At 41.7% G+C, this 17,181-nt stretch overlaps 1 protein-coding gene across 1 annotated transcript in view; it reads right to left on the minus strand.

The window, feature by feature from the left end:
• Positions 1-17,181, minus strand: part of LOC134530575 (fibroblast growth factor 17) — a 270,199-nt gene that overhangs the window by 11,443 nt on the left and 241,575 nt on the right. The window contains exon 3 of the mRNA XM_063365534.1: positions 14,313-14,442. Coding sequence (XP_063221604.1) covers positions 14,313-14,442 — 130 coding nt within the window. The remainder of the gene's footprint in view (positions 1-14,312; positions 14,443-17,181) is intronic.

Genomic DNA, 17,181 nt, shown 5'->3' on the forward strand with positions numbered 1-17,181 from the left:
TTATTTGTTTAATTTACACATAAAAGTCTTTAACAGTCCTAGTAGGTCATTGTTTTTAGTCCGGTCACCTGCACTACAAGTTCAAAAGTGTTTTTTTTTATCATCCCCACTATAAGATTGTACAATTCCCCAGAACATCATATAGGTACCTAAAGTTCTGATTTCATGCACTTTTCGGTGCTGGTCAATAAATTGGTGTAAAGCTGCTCTCTCACACCCAAAGAAACAACATAAATAAAAAGAAACATTCCATAGCATTAAAATATTCATCCAACATTTCGGAATCGTGTCGGAAACTTCTGAGATGTATGGCGATAATAAGTGCATTTTTTTAAAGCACAGAATTATGAATTACAAAAAAAAGAGGGGGGGGGGGGGAGCGTGGGTGGGAAGTAGCATTACAAAAATATACCCGGTGACTATAAAATGGCGATAAGTCAAGAATGATGGCATGTCCTGATGCTCATTGCTTAGCGAATCTGCCCACAGAGAGCGACACGACACACACGAGACAGCCTATAGCGGAGTGATATTCTACGCAGTCTGGAAGGTGAGTGTGTACAACACGGGAGTCGGTCTCGAACTCGGGAGGAAATTATTTTTCCTCCCTTCGAGAGGAAAATTCCCATCCCAGCCAGAAATCGAAGCAAAAGGAACTTTGGCTCGCAAGCCGGATGCACTGTAACTACTGACTGCGCGCTATGGTTTAATTTAATAAATTTACATTGCAAAAATAGCACGTTCATGATGCAAAAATTTTACGTACTTTTATATATTTTCCCATTAAAAAGTTTTTTTTTTAAATGAAAAAAAAAGTCCTCACAGTTTACATAGTATATTTTTAAAGCACAGTTCTTAAGCATATGTTCAGAAATGACAGTGGAAATGTAGTTTCTCGCCCGAGGTATGGTGGCACGGGGCTGACACACACAGGAGCCGGCTGTCCTACCCGAGGGACAGACCTGTCGTTCCGGCCAGCATGAGGGGGGGGGGGGGGACGGGGGGACGGGATTGATTACCGCAGACCACGGAAACATCCGCCACCGGGACTCGAACCCTGGTCACCCTGGTTCCAACCACTCGACCACCGCGGCCTCTAGGTCCTCGCAACAGAGACTATACCATTTTTTTATTAACCAAGACTTCTTCCAATGTATAAAACGGCACATGTCCAACACGTCCCAGTGATCTTATCCGAGTCACGGGGCATATTAAACAAGCTAGATAATTACCCCCCCCCCCCCTCTCCATCAAATACTGATTTCAGGATAAAGTTTTGAGTTGACGATTACCTGAGAGCGTCGGAGGTTAATTTTTGTTCAGTTCGATCTATTTTGAAACAATTTCACACACACGACCAATATAGGAGATAAGTTTCTAAATTCTCTGAATAGTGCAACGCAAATAGCAAAATGAGTTTTGTCTATCTGCTCAAATTAAAAAAAAAATTTAAAAAATAAATAAATAAAAGGGGCAGTAATGAGAAGATCTGAGATATTTTCCAGCACGTATGTTAAGACGGTCATCCGAGAAATGCGACACGTGCATTGATAATGACATTAAAAAAGGCGTGACTTCTACCCACCAACTCAAAGAAAGAATGTTAAACAAACAAAAAATCATCAACTTTTTCATTGAAGCTGCAAACATGAACTGGCCATGACCTATTTTAAGTTACATCCTCAACGCAATGACTGCGTGAAAAAAGTTTTATGATCCCGCCATTTTTGCTGAGTAGCACGCATGAAGTCTTAAGCGCTAGTGATTGATTGCCGGAGCCGAAAGAAGAAAATAAATAAATAAAGGTTTCAAGATGGAGATGTTGCGGTGAGGAATGGAGATGGGAGATGGGACTCGAGATGCAAAACACCAACAAAAGAAAAAAACATTACGACTTGCTCCTTCCAGAGCGCGCGACAAAAGGCGGATGACTGATCGCGAACTTGACAAGACTCTCGGATCGGACGGAAGCGTGCGGCGTCGGGGCGGACCCCCGGCCCGCGCGGAAAGAAGAGGAGCCCGCCGGTAATGATGACTTATCGGCGGGTAAATGGCGGCGGTTAAAGACGCGACGGGCGATCTGTTTTGCCGCGGGGAGTCCGATTTATTCCCCTAACCCAGCTAGAACTAAGGTGCGCACTTTGTAGGAGGGGTCCGGGTTAGGGAGAGACCTCGGTGCGTCTCACGCCGGAGTCTACGCGCCGGATCACGCTGGAGGATCGTGTACATCGTATGTCTTGTGCGGGGATTGGCCAGCCGCGGCAGAGACTGAAGCCGTGACTAAGATTTCACCCAACAGTTCCGAAACATGGCCGAAGTTCACCGCTTGCTTGTGCAACTTCGTGCCAAAAAAAGAAAAAATATATAATTAGAGACCCAGAAATTTCGCGGATTCTTCTGGCCTCAGGATAGAATTCAAAGTTATAGGTGTGCTCGACCCATGTTTACTTTCCCATTGGTTGATTTCTTAGCGAGAACATTTTTATCCTTGTTATTTGGCACTACCTGATTCGCTTACTTCTCTCCTAGCTGGGCATCATTGGCTCACGGTCGTAGACGGGCGTGTCCAAACAACTGCGGGCCCAATCATGAACACAGTGCGAGAGTGTGAAGGTTTGCATTCTAGCTTGCGACTAAATGAATCCGCGAAATTTCCGGGTCTCTAGATATAATGTTGCTGTCTTAACATACCAAAATTTTCGTTTTAAGTTACGATAAACTATACACGCGCGAAAACCTGAACCCCTTCCCCTCCCCTCAAGGACCAAACCTACGTCTTACGGTGCTTTTGCAACAATTCTTAAAACATAATTTGCACTAACGTGTATTATTTTGGGCGTTTGACTCCCAGTCAATGAATCCTAAGCTTATCGTTCGCGGCGCACAATGTTGCTGTCGCATGAGGAAGTCCTCTAAGTTTCACATCACCGGCTGCACGCACGACCGCTCGACCAACTACGGTAGCGCCTATTACAGATGAAATAAGTGCGGGTGAATACTATCTTCGAGTGAAAAGCTAACTACTTCTACAGATTAACTGGGAAAGAAATTTCAGAGCCATGAATTACATGAAGTTGATGAAACTATTTCAGGTTATTTGGACACGGAAGACACATATATATGCTAATATTTCTAATTAATTTTCTTTAAAACTAAGTTAATTTAAACTTAACCTAACCTGACCGGCAAGAATTGTACATAAATAACTAACTGCTTACTGGAACATTTCTAGGATAAGCTTAGGTATAAAACCTATTTTATAACGTAAAGGTCACACCTAAGAAAAAATTAAGAGCCATAAACCCCCAACACTCAGATATAATCAAAGAAATTTTTTAATTCGAACATAATAACCACAGATTTGAGGCCCGTCTACCTGGGCACACATGCGGTGTGCAGAGCTTCAGAAAATACCACGCGATTTGAAATTGACTCTATATTACTTAGTGGCGTCTATTTACAAAAAAAAAAAGCATTTAAGAATACCATGCGAGTGGATGAGTAGTTCTGTGTCCGTATTTAGTTTAAAAACTGTATTTCTAGAAGGTTTATTATGGTTGAATAATCTTTAAGCATGAAACATCCTGTACATATTCATAAAAGCACTCAATAGACTTTCATTTCACCTAAAAAGCTTCGTTTATCAATAATATAATGTTGTTGTCACAGCTCAAATCTCACAGTTGCCCTAAGCACGAGAAGACTGCGCACCAGTTCAGACCTTGCGCTTAGAGGCGACACAGCGCTAGAAGAACCAGCGAGGATGCACTTTATCATTCCACCTCACTAGTAACACAAATGCACCACTGACTAGGCAAGCCCCTTAAAGGTGAATTTTTAAATACATTTCACGGCTTATTTAGCATAATAACTTGTAAAACTTGTGACATCGAGTACAAATACAGTAAGGGATTGATATTTTTTATTACTACAACATCAGAATTTGATCAAATTTAACGACTTCATCAAATTCCCGCGGGAAGAAATATATTATTCATGTTATTTCCCGGATTAATATTGCTGCTACTATTTATAATTGTTGAATAAGCTATCGCTATTAGTTTACGACGTGAAGTTCCTCCAACAATACTTGATACGATCATTGCTATTAAAGTCACTAAATTTATTTTGATATTTGATATCACTAATAGTGGGATTAATTATTTATCAGGTCATTAGTTTGTTTAACTTAAAATCCTTATTAATCTGATTAATTATAGACCAATTATTATTTTATTATAATTAATTTTTTTTTTCTATAATTTAGGTTCAGCATTTTATAGTATTACTACTGGAAATGAAGATCGTAAATAGATAATAGTAGGCACGTGTTGTGACGAGCGTGTTCGTTACAATAATCAAGCCTGCTGATACTAATGCCTGATCGAATGACCAATCACTGAGGCGGACTGCTCGAGCGCTCGTCGGAACGGCCCGGGCGACTCCCCGCGGCGGGCGGCCTCATTGTGCCGCGGCGCAGACCCTCCCCCTACCCCCCGCGGAGCCATTCAGCGCGCCCCGGACCTGCGCCGCCAATGGATAACGCGCCGTAAAACCGTCAAATATATAAATACTGGATAATTTGTTCAAAAAGCATGGAGATTTATCGAGAGGGGGGACGACGGAGAAGGTGTGGAGGGTAAGGAGGAGCGCCTGACTGCCTCGTTCGTAACGCTTCATCGCGCAGAAGGTGAGCTGGTCGAGGTTCCGACGACTCGCATCCCCCGGGGATGTGAAACAGAAATGTGTCTTATAAAATTACAGATATTTGTACATTTATTACATTTACTGGGAAAACAACTGCATCACTACAAAAATAATGTTCGCAGTAATACTACGTCTCCTTTCTTTTAGATTTTTATTATTTTTCCTCTTGTTCCCTTATTTCCTTCTCCTTGACAAACCTGAACATCTGTTCGATACTCATTATCGTATTTGTGCCTATCTGAGCCTCCTCCTCGGATTCTTACCTGGGCATTTATGCGTTGGGTTGCCCCAGTAGGTACCTACCTCCACGATTTAAAGTTAGTTCTAAACTGTTACCTGCATATATTTCCAGTATTAACTGAGCACATAGTAATAATATTAAAACAAAATAGAGTCTAATTATCTAATATTTGATTATATTTTCCATTAAAAACGATAATTCTGCTTGAATGAAACAACAATTAAAATATACAATTATGCACTAATTTTTGTAAGAATTATTCGGTATTATCTCGAAAATACGTTTTTCATATGGAAAAATAACAGTACTCATGTGTTGTAAAAAGTTACAATATCTATCTTGTAGTATTACAAACTATTTTTCCAAAGTAATATTTTGTAGCAAAAATTGTTCTCTGTGTGCCGAGGTACATTTACCTTAAGTTACATATACTGATCAGGTGCGTACACGAGGTAGGTCCACAAAAGCCTCCTCAAACGACCGCAAAACAAAATAACAAACAACCCAGAAGATTTAATATATAATTTAATAAAAATGTCATTTATTATTAAAGTGCACATACAGCATTTTAGAATTTTCTACGGTATTTATCTGCAATCCCCAAAATTGCAAGACTTCAAATTAGCAAGTAATAGAATAATTTTTACAGTCTTTTCTTCGGACAACCCCCAGGAAGAAATGCTACGCGTGCCACAGAAACCGATTGCAAGGTCATGACTTAAAGTTGGATTTAAACCAAAATCCTCGTAATCTGAAAATAGATAGTCCCCAAGTATCGGAGTTAGCCAAATTCAATGTTGCGATGCTACCCGCCTCTCCTTAATAGATAAAAGTACCGTTTTCTGCGTTATATATATCGTTATATATATATACATATAAATTTTTGGTGCACGAATGTAATAATGAAGTGTTGTGGTGGACGTTGCAATGAACTTCAAGTTTTTTTGAGTGCTATCGTCTCCCCACTTCACTGCATTCCCGGATAATCGATCATCTACATTTTTTGTTAGAATTTTAAATTTTTAAAAATATTTATCTAAATTTCTATTATGACAAGGCATGAATAATTTCTTTCCAAGCAGTCACACATGATTGCAATCTGACATCTACCAACAGGCTCCCCGTCTGTGAACGACGCCGAAGGGTGGAAACGAATATTTAACACGGGCCACACTACAACTTGCACGAGTAACTCCAGTCTACTCTGTTAGTGTTGACGTCATACAGCGCCCAAACCCTTGTCCTATGCCTTGTAGTGCTAAGAAGCTGTACTGCACGATGTGTCAAAATGTAGCTAGCTGAATACAAAACTGGTGGAGTGTAAACTCCGTCATAAAATTTTCGAAAAAACAAATAATAATACTTCTTTACGTTTTTGCAATGTATGTTGCCTTACTATTTATTTAATATCTGCGACATATAATGTACATTGTACATTATTATCGTGAATCAATATTAAAGTTAAAATACCCTTTAAATCATAATGTTGATTTATAATGACTAAAATATTGTTACAACCATTAAGTAAAGATCTATTACGTAACAATACTACGTAAAAAGCAATTAAAACGAAGGAAACTTTACAATCGTGCTGAACGACAACAGATAACATTTAGTGATGCTAGTTAAAGTTTCAGTAAACATTTTGTAATAGCACAGTTTATCGTTGTTTTAATTTTTTATTTCGTAAACAATATGGAACACACTTTGCACCGGATATGAGTAACTGCTGCGAGCCACCGAGCTGGCCATAGTCACCCGGCGCGCAAGTAAACCGCCATCTTGTCCTGGTGCTGTGCTTTCTCTGGTACGCGGACAACCGCTGCGCTCCCCTGCACTGTCCTATGGCCAGTTGCGCCATTCTGCTATTCGATCCACGATACAATGATCTCAGCCCAAGAATGATCTAATGATCATTCCTCCAAACGTTGCGCCAACACATTTTGGGACTGAACGAACTTCGCTCGCGCGAACCGGATTTCACAACGTTTTCAATCCCCGACAACAGGTGGCAGCACTGTCAAAAGAAATTTAGGTACATCGCTGTTTGTTGGGCTGGACCGATATGAAGTCGCTGCAATCGATTGTGACACGGCAAACAAATGGTTGATAAGAATGCCGCAAGATAGCAGCACATATAGTCGCAACAAGTCTTTATCTTTTGAATTTCAATAACGAGTTTACAAGAAATATTTTGTAATGCTACAAAAATATTGTAAATTTGTACAAAACATGGTGATAGTTATTTTTGCATGTATGAAATACGTTTTTCGAAGTAATGCCGGCGCATAGCTTTATATTATTTTAGTTGATGTTTTATACAAGCATAATTTTTGAAACCATGGAAAAGATAATCGAATATTCAACAATTTGACTTTATTTTGTTGTATCATGAATATTATGTACGCAGTTAATACCGGAAAGCTATGCAGGGAACTTTTAACTACTGGAGTTACTGTGCCAAAACAATGCATAAATGCCCGCGAAAGAATTCGAAATCAGTATAACTGCGAACACTATTTCGTAGCGATACAGTTGTTTTCATGTAAATGTAAAAAAAAATATAAATATTTGTAAGTTTTCATGTATATTTCTTTTCCATCTCAACAAAAAAATTATAGTGTGTAGGCTGAATTGGGAAATAAACATAAAATGCAAGAGAACCATAGCGACGATTTACGGGACTGATCATACAACATCAGTAATGACTATAAACCAAATAATTAACGTTGCGTGTGAAACAGAGCTCTAAGAATCCCTTCACTCTGGGCCACAGCGAACCCGCCGCTAGGACACATTGCCATTTGCCAGTATACAAATTGATTTGGAGGAAGAAGGTGCATTGCTTGTACTGTAGTTACAGCGAAAGAAATGCCGTAAAAACAGACGATTGTTGGGTTCATTCGATCCTACGCGACCGATGTAGGTAACTTCTTCGCCAAAACCAGATACGTTTTAATTTTTTTCACGTATGAGAAGTGGGAAATTTGATGACCAATAAAAATGACTGGTGTCGATACGCAATCTAGAGGAGAGAAAGAGAGAGAGAGAGAGAGAGAGAGAGAGAGAAAATGCATAAACAGATTTATTTAAGGTCACGTACTTTTTGCTAAAAGATCATCAGACCTAGCGTGTGTTGAAACATTGCCTATGTTTCGTGGTTGGCTTGGTTTCTTTCAGGTACATGTCTACTGTTCAGCAAACCAATCATAGCCATCCAGTGCGGAAGCCAAGGCGTCCTGAATGGCCCGGCAAAATAGGGCGATGGCCTCTCTCGCAGACGACCGCCAATTACAAGGAAACAATCGCTAGCGCGGGCATACCTAATTGAATATTATTTCACGGAAAATAAATGCCCCCGTAGGCATATTTCAGGAAGTGGCTCGAACAGAAATGCGCCAGTGCGCGCGCACTACGCCCTGACCAGGTGGCGCGCTCAGACGGAAGGCGCGGGAAATAGCAAGCTCCGGCCTGGGGCTGGCGTGAACGCGCCACTCGGTGTGAACAGTTACGGCGTGGCGCGCTCGCAGCGGCAGTGCGTGAAGGCAGCCTTGTACTCGTCGCAGGGGAGGGAAGAAGAAGGAGGGGGGGGGGGGGAGGGCCGGCACAGCGCCGTTGTTTACCTGCGGCGGGCACGCGCCTCGCAGTCCGAGCGAACACACCGGCGCCTCCGTCGCGCGCGCGGCTGTGTGGGATCTGCAAGCAAGCGATCTCTCGGTACAACAACGGTGGCCGCTTTCCTAAGACCCACGGGCAGCCGTGCCCGAGGGTAATTGGGGGGGGGGGGGGCCTCCCTCACTCCATTAGCTATCAGGGAAAGGTATATATATAGGTATATTTATATATATTTTAAATATATATAATATATATAGAGTTAGTGTAGTCAGGTGGTTTTCCTTCAAGATAATGATTTTAAAGTCGGTATTACGTAGGAGTGGTTTAACAATTAATTTTTTTTTTTTTAAATAGCGGTACTGGAACTTTTTAAAGGTTATTCTTGAAAATTGCCATTCGTCTTCCAAAATATTAAATAAAAAATACTCAATTTCCCCAGGTCTATGCCCCCTCCCCTTACAAAACTGCAATAAGGCGTGCCCTCGCTAGCGATTGTTTCCTCGTGATTGCCGGCCGTCTGCGAGAGAAAAGCCATTGACCTTTTTGACGAAGCTAGGGCACTGCTACAAAGTTTTAGCACACAGCTGGTCTGAAATATTTTTTCGCGAAAAGTACATGGCCTTAACTAAGCGTCACGAGTGTTTATAACCCAACGACGCATCAACTGCAGTACGCCATTATTAGAGCCACGGAATTTTCGCACATTCATTTAGTCGCAAGCTAGAATGCAAATCTCCACACTGTCGCACTGTGTTCATGATTGGACCGCAGTTATTTGGACACGCCCCTCTACGACCGTGAGCCAACGATGTCCAGCTAGGAGAGAAGTAAGCGAATCAGGTAGTGCCAAATAACAAGGATAAAAATGTTCTCGCTAAGAAATCAACCAATGGGAAAGTAAACATAGGTCGAGCACACCTATAACTTTGAATTCTATCCTGAGGCCAGAGGAATCCGCGAAATTTCCGGGACTCTAGCCATTATACATATACATATAAATATATATACACACATATTTTGTGTGTGTTTGGAAATGAACCATTCAGTGACGGGAATAAAACATGTTCCACTGCGCAGCTCGTGCGCGCAGTCTACACCCACGCCTAGTCCATGTTCGAGAGACGATGTAATTGAGCACAGTGACTGCGACTCTCCCGGAGCTGAAGTTGGCCAAACTGTGGCGTCGACAGCTCGACAGACGCCAGAACGATGACAGTTTCGACAGGCACGTTGAGCGGCCCGTTCTCTGAATCTGAAAGTTGTGCGGGACGGTCGCTCTAATATTGGTTTAATCGCAGGTGGCCGGCTCCAGGGACGTGTTTCTGGAGGGGGCTATCGAACAAAGAAAACTTTGGGCGATATAAAAGAGTAATTCACAAAAAAATAAGTAAACATAAATGTACCTTCCAAAATAAAATCAATAATGAAATTCAGAGCTCGGGAGCACCCTCCTCCCCCCTTCCTACCTCAATAGTCGCGCTTAGTTAACTGCCCCGCAATTAAGGCAATCATCAATTTTAAACGTGTAGAAAGGTCGAAAACGATATTTTATTTACAGACGACAGGAAAAGCTATACGAAAATGAGCATATGTTATCTTCTCACGTTTTAGTAAGTCAAAAGAGACGAATATAAATTATTTACACCCGGTAGAAAAAACAAACAAACCAAAAAAACCTTGTAAGTAAAATATTGTAATAATTATTTCTAGAGCGTTTTTGTTGGGGGTTCGTAAAATTAACGTTGAGCCACCCTTGAGAAAATATACCTCTAAAAGGTGTCTGAAAGGCAAAACAAAAAACTAACAAGCAGCTCCCGAAATTTCGATTTCATCTTATTTTGTTCCTACGTGCTCGCTCACCACTGGAGCGCAAGACTATCAGCCGTTTACTAATTCAATTTTGGGGCCTCGATTGCCGTGGTCGATAAGAAGTGTGGCGAGGAGGCCTCGCCAGCCCCCTCCATCCTCCTCTGCTCACCCCCCTTTCCTCATAACCACACAGCTCCACCGCCGACCAACGATTTATGAGCACCGACTAGGTGTAATCAAGAGAGCGCATCGTCTCTTGCCTTTCGGTTCGTGGTCGTACGCCCTCGAAAACCAGAGTTATCTTCTTTCCGGTAATTACATTAGTTAATAAGTTAATAACTTCTACAAACTGAAGCACGCAGCGCTCGTGTTCGAACCACGGTCCCAACCGTGCTGATTCCTTTCTTTCAGTGATCTTCCGACACATTCCGGGATGGCTCCTGTCCAAAGACCATTGTGCATCCCGTCTCTAATTACCTCACACTCCTAACAGGAATCAAAGGCCGAGTACGCAATACTTTAGGGACATGTATTTGTCGCGCAATAATCTGATCGCTCGTCAGACTGAAATAAGTTATGCGTGCGCTAAAGATAGTTCCTTCGTGATTGGCGGCCGTCTTCAAGAGAAGCCATTGCGGCCCATTCAGGACGCGTTTGATTCCGCACTGGATGGCTATGATTGGTGTGCTGACAGTAGGCCTGTGTCTGAAATAAACCGAGCCAACCACGAGACAATGTTACAAAGTTTTCACACACAGATGGCCTGTAAATCTTTACGCAAAAATGACAAGGTCCTAGCTATACTATATACATACCTATATGTACCTCGGAGGAATAAGATACTATGATAAAAAAAAATTTTTTTTCAAGAGAGCAGTTTAAAGAATTTAAAATAGTCGCAAGTCAGAATGCAAAACTTCCCATTCTCGCACAGTGTTCAATTAATAAGGATAAAAATGTTTTTCGCCAAAAAAATCAACCAATTGGAAAACAAGCATGGGCTGAGCGCAACTACACATGTCTTTGAATTCTACCCCGAGGCCAATTGAATGCGCGAGATTTCCGGGTCTCTAGTAACAATTCATAGAACTGTCGAATTTGGGTCCATTCACAAGACAGAATATAAAAATAACCTCCATAACTGGATATCTGGGGATTTGACACTCCCTGAAGGACTAGAAGTCAATAACAAACTTGCCAAAGAAAAAAAAAAGACGATAAATGTCCAAGCAGGGGAGAGGGAACAAACACCGTGGCAGCAACCAATCAACACACGGCACCGTTCTGATTATGTGCTAGAATGCGGAGTTTATCCCGGAACCAGAATTTTTAACGATAATTTCGCAGATATCTAGTTATAAGTTATGGATAAGTAAGTATAAGCTAAGTGCATATACGCATATGAAATATATAGGTTGAGGGTCCATTCCCTATAGCCACGTACTGAAAGAATTCGCGGTTTCAGTGACCTATTAGTAGGGGTATGTATGTATATATATATATATATATATATATATATATATATATATTCGCTAAAAGATTCCGAAGTCTAGCAGAGTGTTAAGACCATCGCAGCATTGTCTGTGTTCCGTGATTGGATGAGTTTCTTTCCGTCTACAGTCGGCACACGAATCACATCAATTCAGCGCGCAAGCAAGCGCGTCCCGGAGTGGCTCGGTCAAATTATCAAGGCGACGGCATCTCTCGCATCAGACGGCCGCCGAATCACGAGGAAGAAACATCTGGTGCGGGTGTACGTATACCTTGTCGCTGTCTAAACGGACGTTCAGGAGTTTTCAGGTTCGCCGAGTCGCCGACGGGCGGGCGTGTGGCGCTTGTATCGCTCGTGAGCCGAGAAGGCGCTGCGTCGGACAGAGAAGCTTTGATGGGAGGGGTGTGGGGGGGGGGGGAGGTTAGCGCCGGGGCGCCTCAGGGCCCGAGAGACGTCAATTACGGCGCCGAGCGCGCGCGGCCCGGCCTCGCCGCGGCCCTAATTGATCAGATACGCCGTGTGGCGCCGCTCTGGGAGCCCCCACGCGCGGTCCAGTCGCTCTTCGGGTGCGGGGACACACACACAAACACGCACACCCGAGGATGCTGGGTCGGCGTCTTCATCGCGGTCACAAGGGCACACTCCACACAACCTGCACACCTGCGCATCTGGAAGGTTAATTCATGACAAAGCTCGCCTTTTTTTTGAACCCACGATAACACACTAAGTGATTTATCTGTTTGAAAATATGTGTGGTAGAACAAATGCAAGAGAGGTATTTTGTTAAAATTTTACAAATAGACTTCAAATAAAAGTAAATGACGAAAAAAAAAAAAACAATATGTAAGAGACCGGGCATTACTGCACTGCTAAAAAAAATTTCACCTTGAATTTACGAAGAAAATTGGTTACAAATTATCCAACAATATTCATACATTTACGGATGTATCCTTAAATATACTACAGGTGCGAAGTTTGTTTGCTTTGATAATGAACTCACAAGGATTATTTTGGAATACTAAAAAAAAAAAGTTTTTATTAGATCTTCGGCCAAAAAAAATATACTCTTCATACGTCCACGTGCCTTTTAAACTTGTTAACATCGGAAAACGAAACACAGAAAACGAAAGTCAAAATATGGCGTAGTATCTACGCTGAGGGGTCTACCAATTTACTGTTTGACAAGTTGGATGACTTGAGATTCCATCAAATAACTTTTATAAAAGATCGATTCTAAACTGTGTTGCATGTTTGTTGGAATCAGCCACGATTCTCGCCGATGCACCACTCTCCTATCCGCCTCGCCCCCTTTAATCGTCTTTAGTCACCTCGATGTAGACCATATCTCTGAAGAAGTGTTACAAGCTTCAAAAGAACGTGTTGAAGAAGGGACTTTAGACAAAGTGATGAAATTTATAGTGATGATAGTGAATGACTAGAGACACTAAAAATTCGCGGATTCATTTCATGATACGCCAACATTCAAATAGTTATATACCTTTGTGCTTCTCCTAATAGTTCACTGTTGATGTGGAAGAATTTCGGTCAATTAGAAACCTGCCTCACAAGTCAGCAGCCAATGAAAAGGAAACGTTTGCCCAAGCACGCAGAAGATCGTGGAGTCTGTCGTGGAGGTCACTGAATTTTTCCAGTACCTATGAATGACTTGTTTAGGATATTATGTGTTATTAGTACTACTCATAAGAATGGGACATAAAAAAATAGCATGGTAGATTTATTATGCAAAAATGATTAGTAAAAGCTATTCTGCAATCCACTGGAGTTTCCTCTTAACTTTATAGTTGGAAGAATTTTTTTTTTAATTGAGAGGTTATTATTTAATGGCGAAATACAGACTTTTTAAAAGCAGTGTGCTTTTACTTATTGGCTGGGTTAAATTCGGAACGAGCTTCTTTCGCGTTGCAAACACGGACAAAGTACTTAAAAAAAAACATAAATATTTTACTATTTACATAAATTGCAGTCAAATATTTGTTTATTTAAACTGCGGCAAGTACTTTTGTCGAAAAATTTGACAATTATTAAAAGGAGCATGCAAATCATTTCATGATGTTTGACCGCGAATGCTAAGAAAACCACGCGAAGCAGCTTGCCAACTGTGAAGACAGAAAAATTTCAGAAAGTTACATCATGAGGACTGTAGCTGAGAACCTGCGTGTTACTGCAACTTATGAGCACATTAGGTTTTCTGGCTTGTGGGTTGCGGTACTCCAGCTGGAGATTGTTGCCCTGAATGGCGACTGCAATGTCTACAGACAGAAACATTGACTGAACTCTTCACTTCAAAAGTGAAGCGGCCGAAAACCAACAAGCCAAGAAGTCTCAGATAATGGTCGTGAAAGCCTGTGAGCGATATTAATGAGCAAATTGTGTCCATGCCCAAGAATAATATATTATACATGTGTGTAAATATAATGAGTTACTCACCAAACATCTCCGGTATTGATTCGCTGGCTAGCACGCTGCCGTTCTTGTTGACCCGCACCGTACTGCAACTGCACTGGTTGTAGAGCCGCACGGACCGGACCATGGAGGGCACAGCTCCGCAGATCACAACCTGCGCACGGCACAGCACTCACACGGTTGCCGAGACCACAACCTGCGCACGGCACAGCACTCACACTGTTGCCAAGACCACAACCTGCTTACAGCACAGCACTCACACTGTTTCCAAGATCACAGCCTGCGTACGGCACAGCACTCACACTGTTGCCAAGATCACAGCCTGCGCACGGCACAGCACTGACGCTGTTGCCAAGATCACAGCCTGCGCACGGCACAGCACTCACACTGTTGCCGAGATCACAGCCCGCGTACGGCACAGAACTCACACTGTTGCCAAGATCACAGCCTGCGCAAGACACAGCACTCACACTGTTGCCGAGATCATAACCTGCGCACGGCACAGCACTCACACTGTTGCCCAGATCACAGCCTGCGCAAGACACAGCACTCACACTGTTGCCGAGATCACAGCCTGCGCAAGACACAGCACTCACAGGCACAGCACGCACATACTGTTGCGCAATAAAATATCATTAGATATACGTAGTGTATAAGCTACCGTTGCCTACACGGACATTTAATTGTCAGCAGACACTGTTATGAAGTCAACAGATGTATTGAAACATATATCGACTATAAAATAAAAAAAAAACTATACATTGTTTTGTGGTATTTCTTCTAAGATTAAAAGTTTTGTAATTAAAAGTAAATAAATTTTATTATATTGCTTTGTAACATACCACGTATTGAATTCATAGGTTACTCTACAGAATAAGACGACATTATTTTTTTATTATCTTTGAAAGATTTTTGCAATGGGAGTACATGACTTGATGTAAGCTTTTGGACATACGCCATTGCTAAGCACTTTTTCTGTAGAAGAAAACAAAAAAATACCCAAAAGACAAAAACACAAATTAAGAAAAAAATTACTGTTGTCAACAAGATATAAACACCACATAATATAATAGCAATTTTTTGCTTAATTTGTGTTTTTTTTGTGGGTATTTTTCAGTTATCTTCTACAGAAAATGTGCTTAGCAATGGCTTATGTCTAAAAGCTTACATCAAGTTAAACATTTTTTGTTAGATATTTAATATTTTTCATATGTGTCTCTACCTCAGATTAGTTTAAGGAATGATATCCGGCTCTCGAATAGTGGAGTTAGCCATGACTGCATGAACTGTAGTATGCGTGGTGTTTAAGCTCGGCTAGCGCTAACTTGAAAACGTAGAAAACATGTTTTCCCCCTTGATACCGTGCGGGTTGAAAGAATAGTTTATCAATATTTAACAGCTTATTTGCCAATGGGGCTGTCAAAACGCGTGTCGCTGTGGAAGCAGATGGTTCAGTGTTGAGGTTATAAAATCTATAACCGATTGGGCCGTCCGAGACTAAATGCAATGAGCAAGAGTCTGAAACCTCCTAACAAGTAGATCACATTTTACTTTACACTTAAATAATTTTTGACGTGATAATCCAACATGACTAAACAACTCATCCTAATTATTCCACGCCAACAAAGTCGATGGCACGTCTAATTAAAATTAAACCTTAAAATAGCAAATTACATTTTACGAGCTGTCCATTTCGAACGTGGGAATTTATTTTACGCGATTATACTACGGACCCCAACATTGAGCATACGTTATCAATATAACTGTCATAATCAAGTGATAGGCGATCATGCTTGGGATTGCAACACATTAAATCTGACAATTAATCTTTTGGAAAATTTTCGCATTTCGATTTTTCTTTTTAATGTGTAAACATCTCAGCTCTTGGTATACGTTTTCTTTTAACAAATTTCTCTGTGAGCTCCACCTGATATGAAGGGGGGAGGGAGGAAAGCCATACGAAATACGTAATTGTTTGTATGTACACAGAACGTGTACACGTGACCAACTTGTACAGAAAATGTGCCAGGTGATACGTAGAAGGGCCTCGGTGAACGTAACCGCTAGTCCTGGGTTCGTCTGCCCGCTTGGCCGGTGTGTGTCGCTGAGGCCAACGCCGAGCGCACGCAGCACGAGGCACTACACGACACTACACGACACGCACACGACACGACACGATACAGCAGAGTAGTTGATTTCCGTGCAATTACATGAAAATCAATGTGCACAAAATCAGTCGCTGCACGACGCCACAAAACTGTTGCGATCAGACACGAGGCGACAACATCGAATGACTGCTCACACTTCGTCGCGAACAGACTGTTTGACAGCTCCCAGTGTTCTGGGCATGCGCCAGTTTATATATATTAAAAAAAATTGTCAACAAAGGCATGCCGTAGTGTGTTTATAGTTGAATAGATAAAAAACTGTTTTCCATTGTTAATTTAATTTGAGCAAAACTTCGCTTGTAAAATATATTGATATTTTCTCAGTATGTTGCTGCAGGTAAGATATATTTTTATTTGATCCATCTTTGAAGGAATATCACGACAGCGATTTGATTTGAAGAATATGGGAAGATATGACGTGCAGAAATACGGCGTTAAGCTGTCGCGGGCATCGTAAGGTGTCGCGCCATGTCGCGTCACGTCTTGTCTGATTCTGTGTATGCCCAGCCTAAGACTTCAGCAGCGGGTTTTTTCCCCCTCGAATATTCTTCCGACCGCTTTTTTTTATTGGAATGCACAGTGCAGGTCTCTAAATAATGCACAGAGTAAACTCATCAAAATAGAACACGTGTGAGCAACGTATACAGAATAAATCACCGAGCAGAAACTCGCTACCGCCCCGCTTCAACCGCACAGCGCAACACCAGCCTAAAGGCCTACAATGA

Source organism: Bacillus rossius, chromosome 3 (assembly GCF_032445375.1).
Source record: "Bacillus rossius redtenbacheri isolate Brsri chromosome 3, Brsri_v3, whole genome shotgun sequence".
NCBI classification, from domain to species: Eukaryota; Metazoa; Arthropoda; class Insecta; order Phasmatodea; family Bacillidae; genus Bacillus; species Bacillus rossius.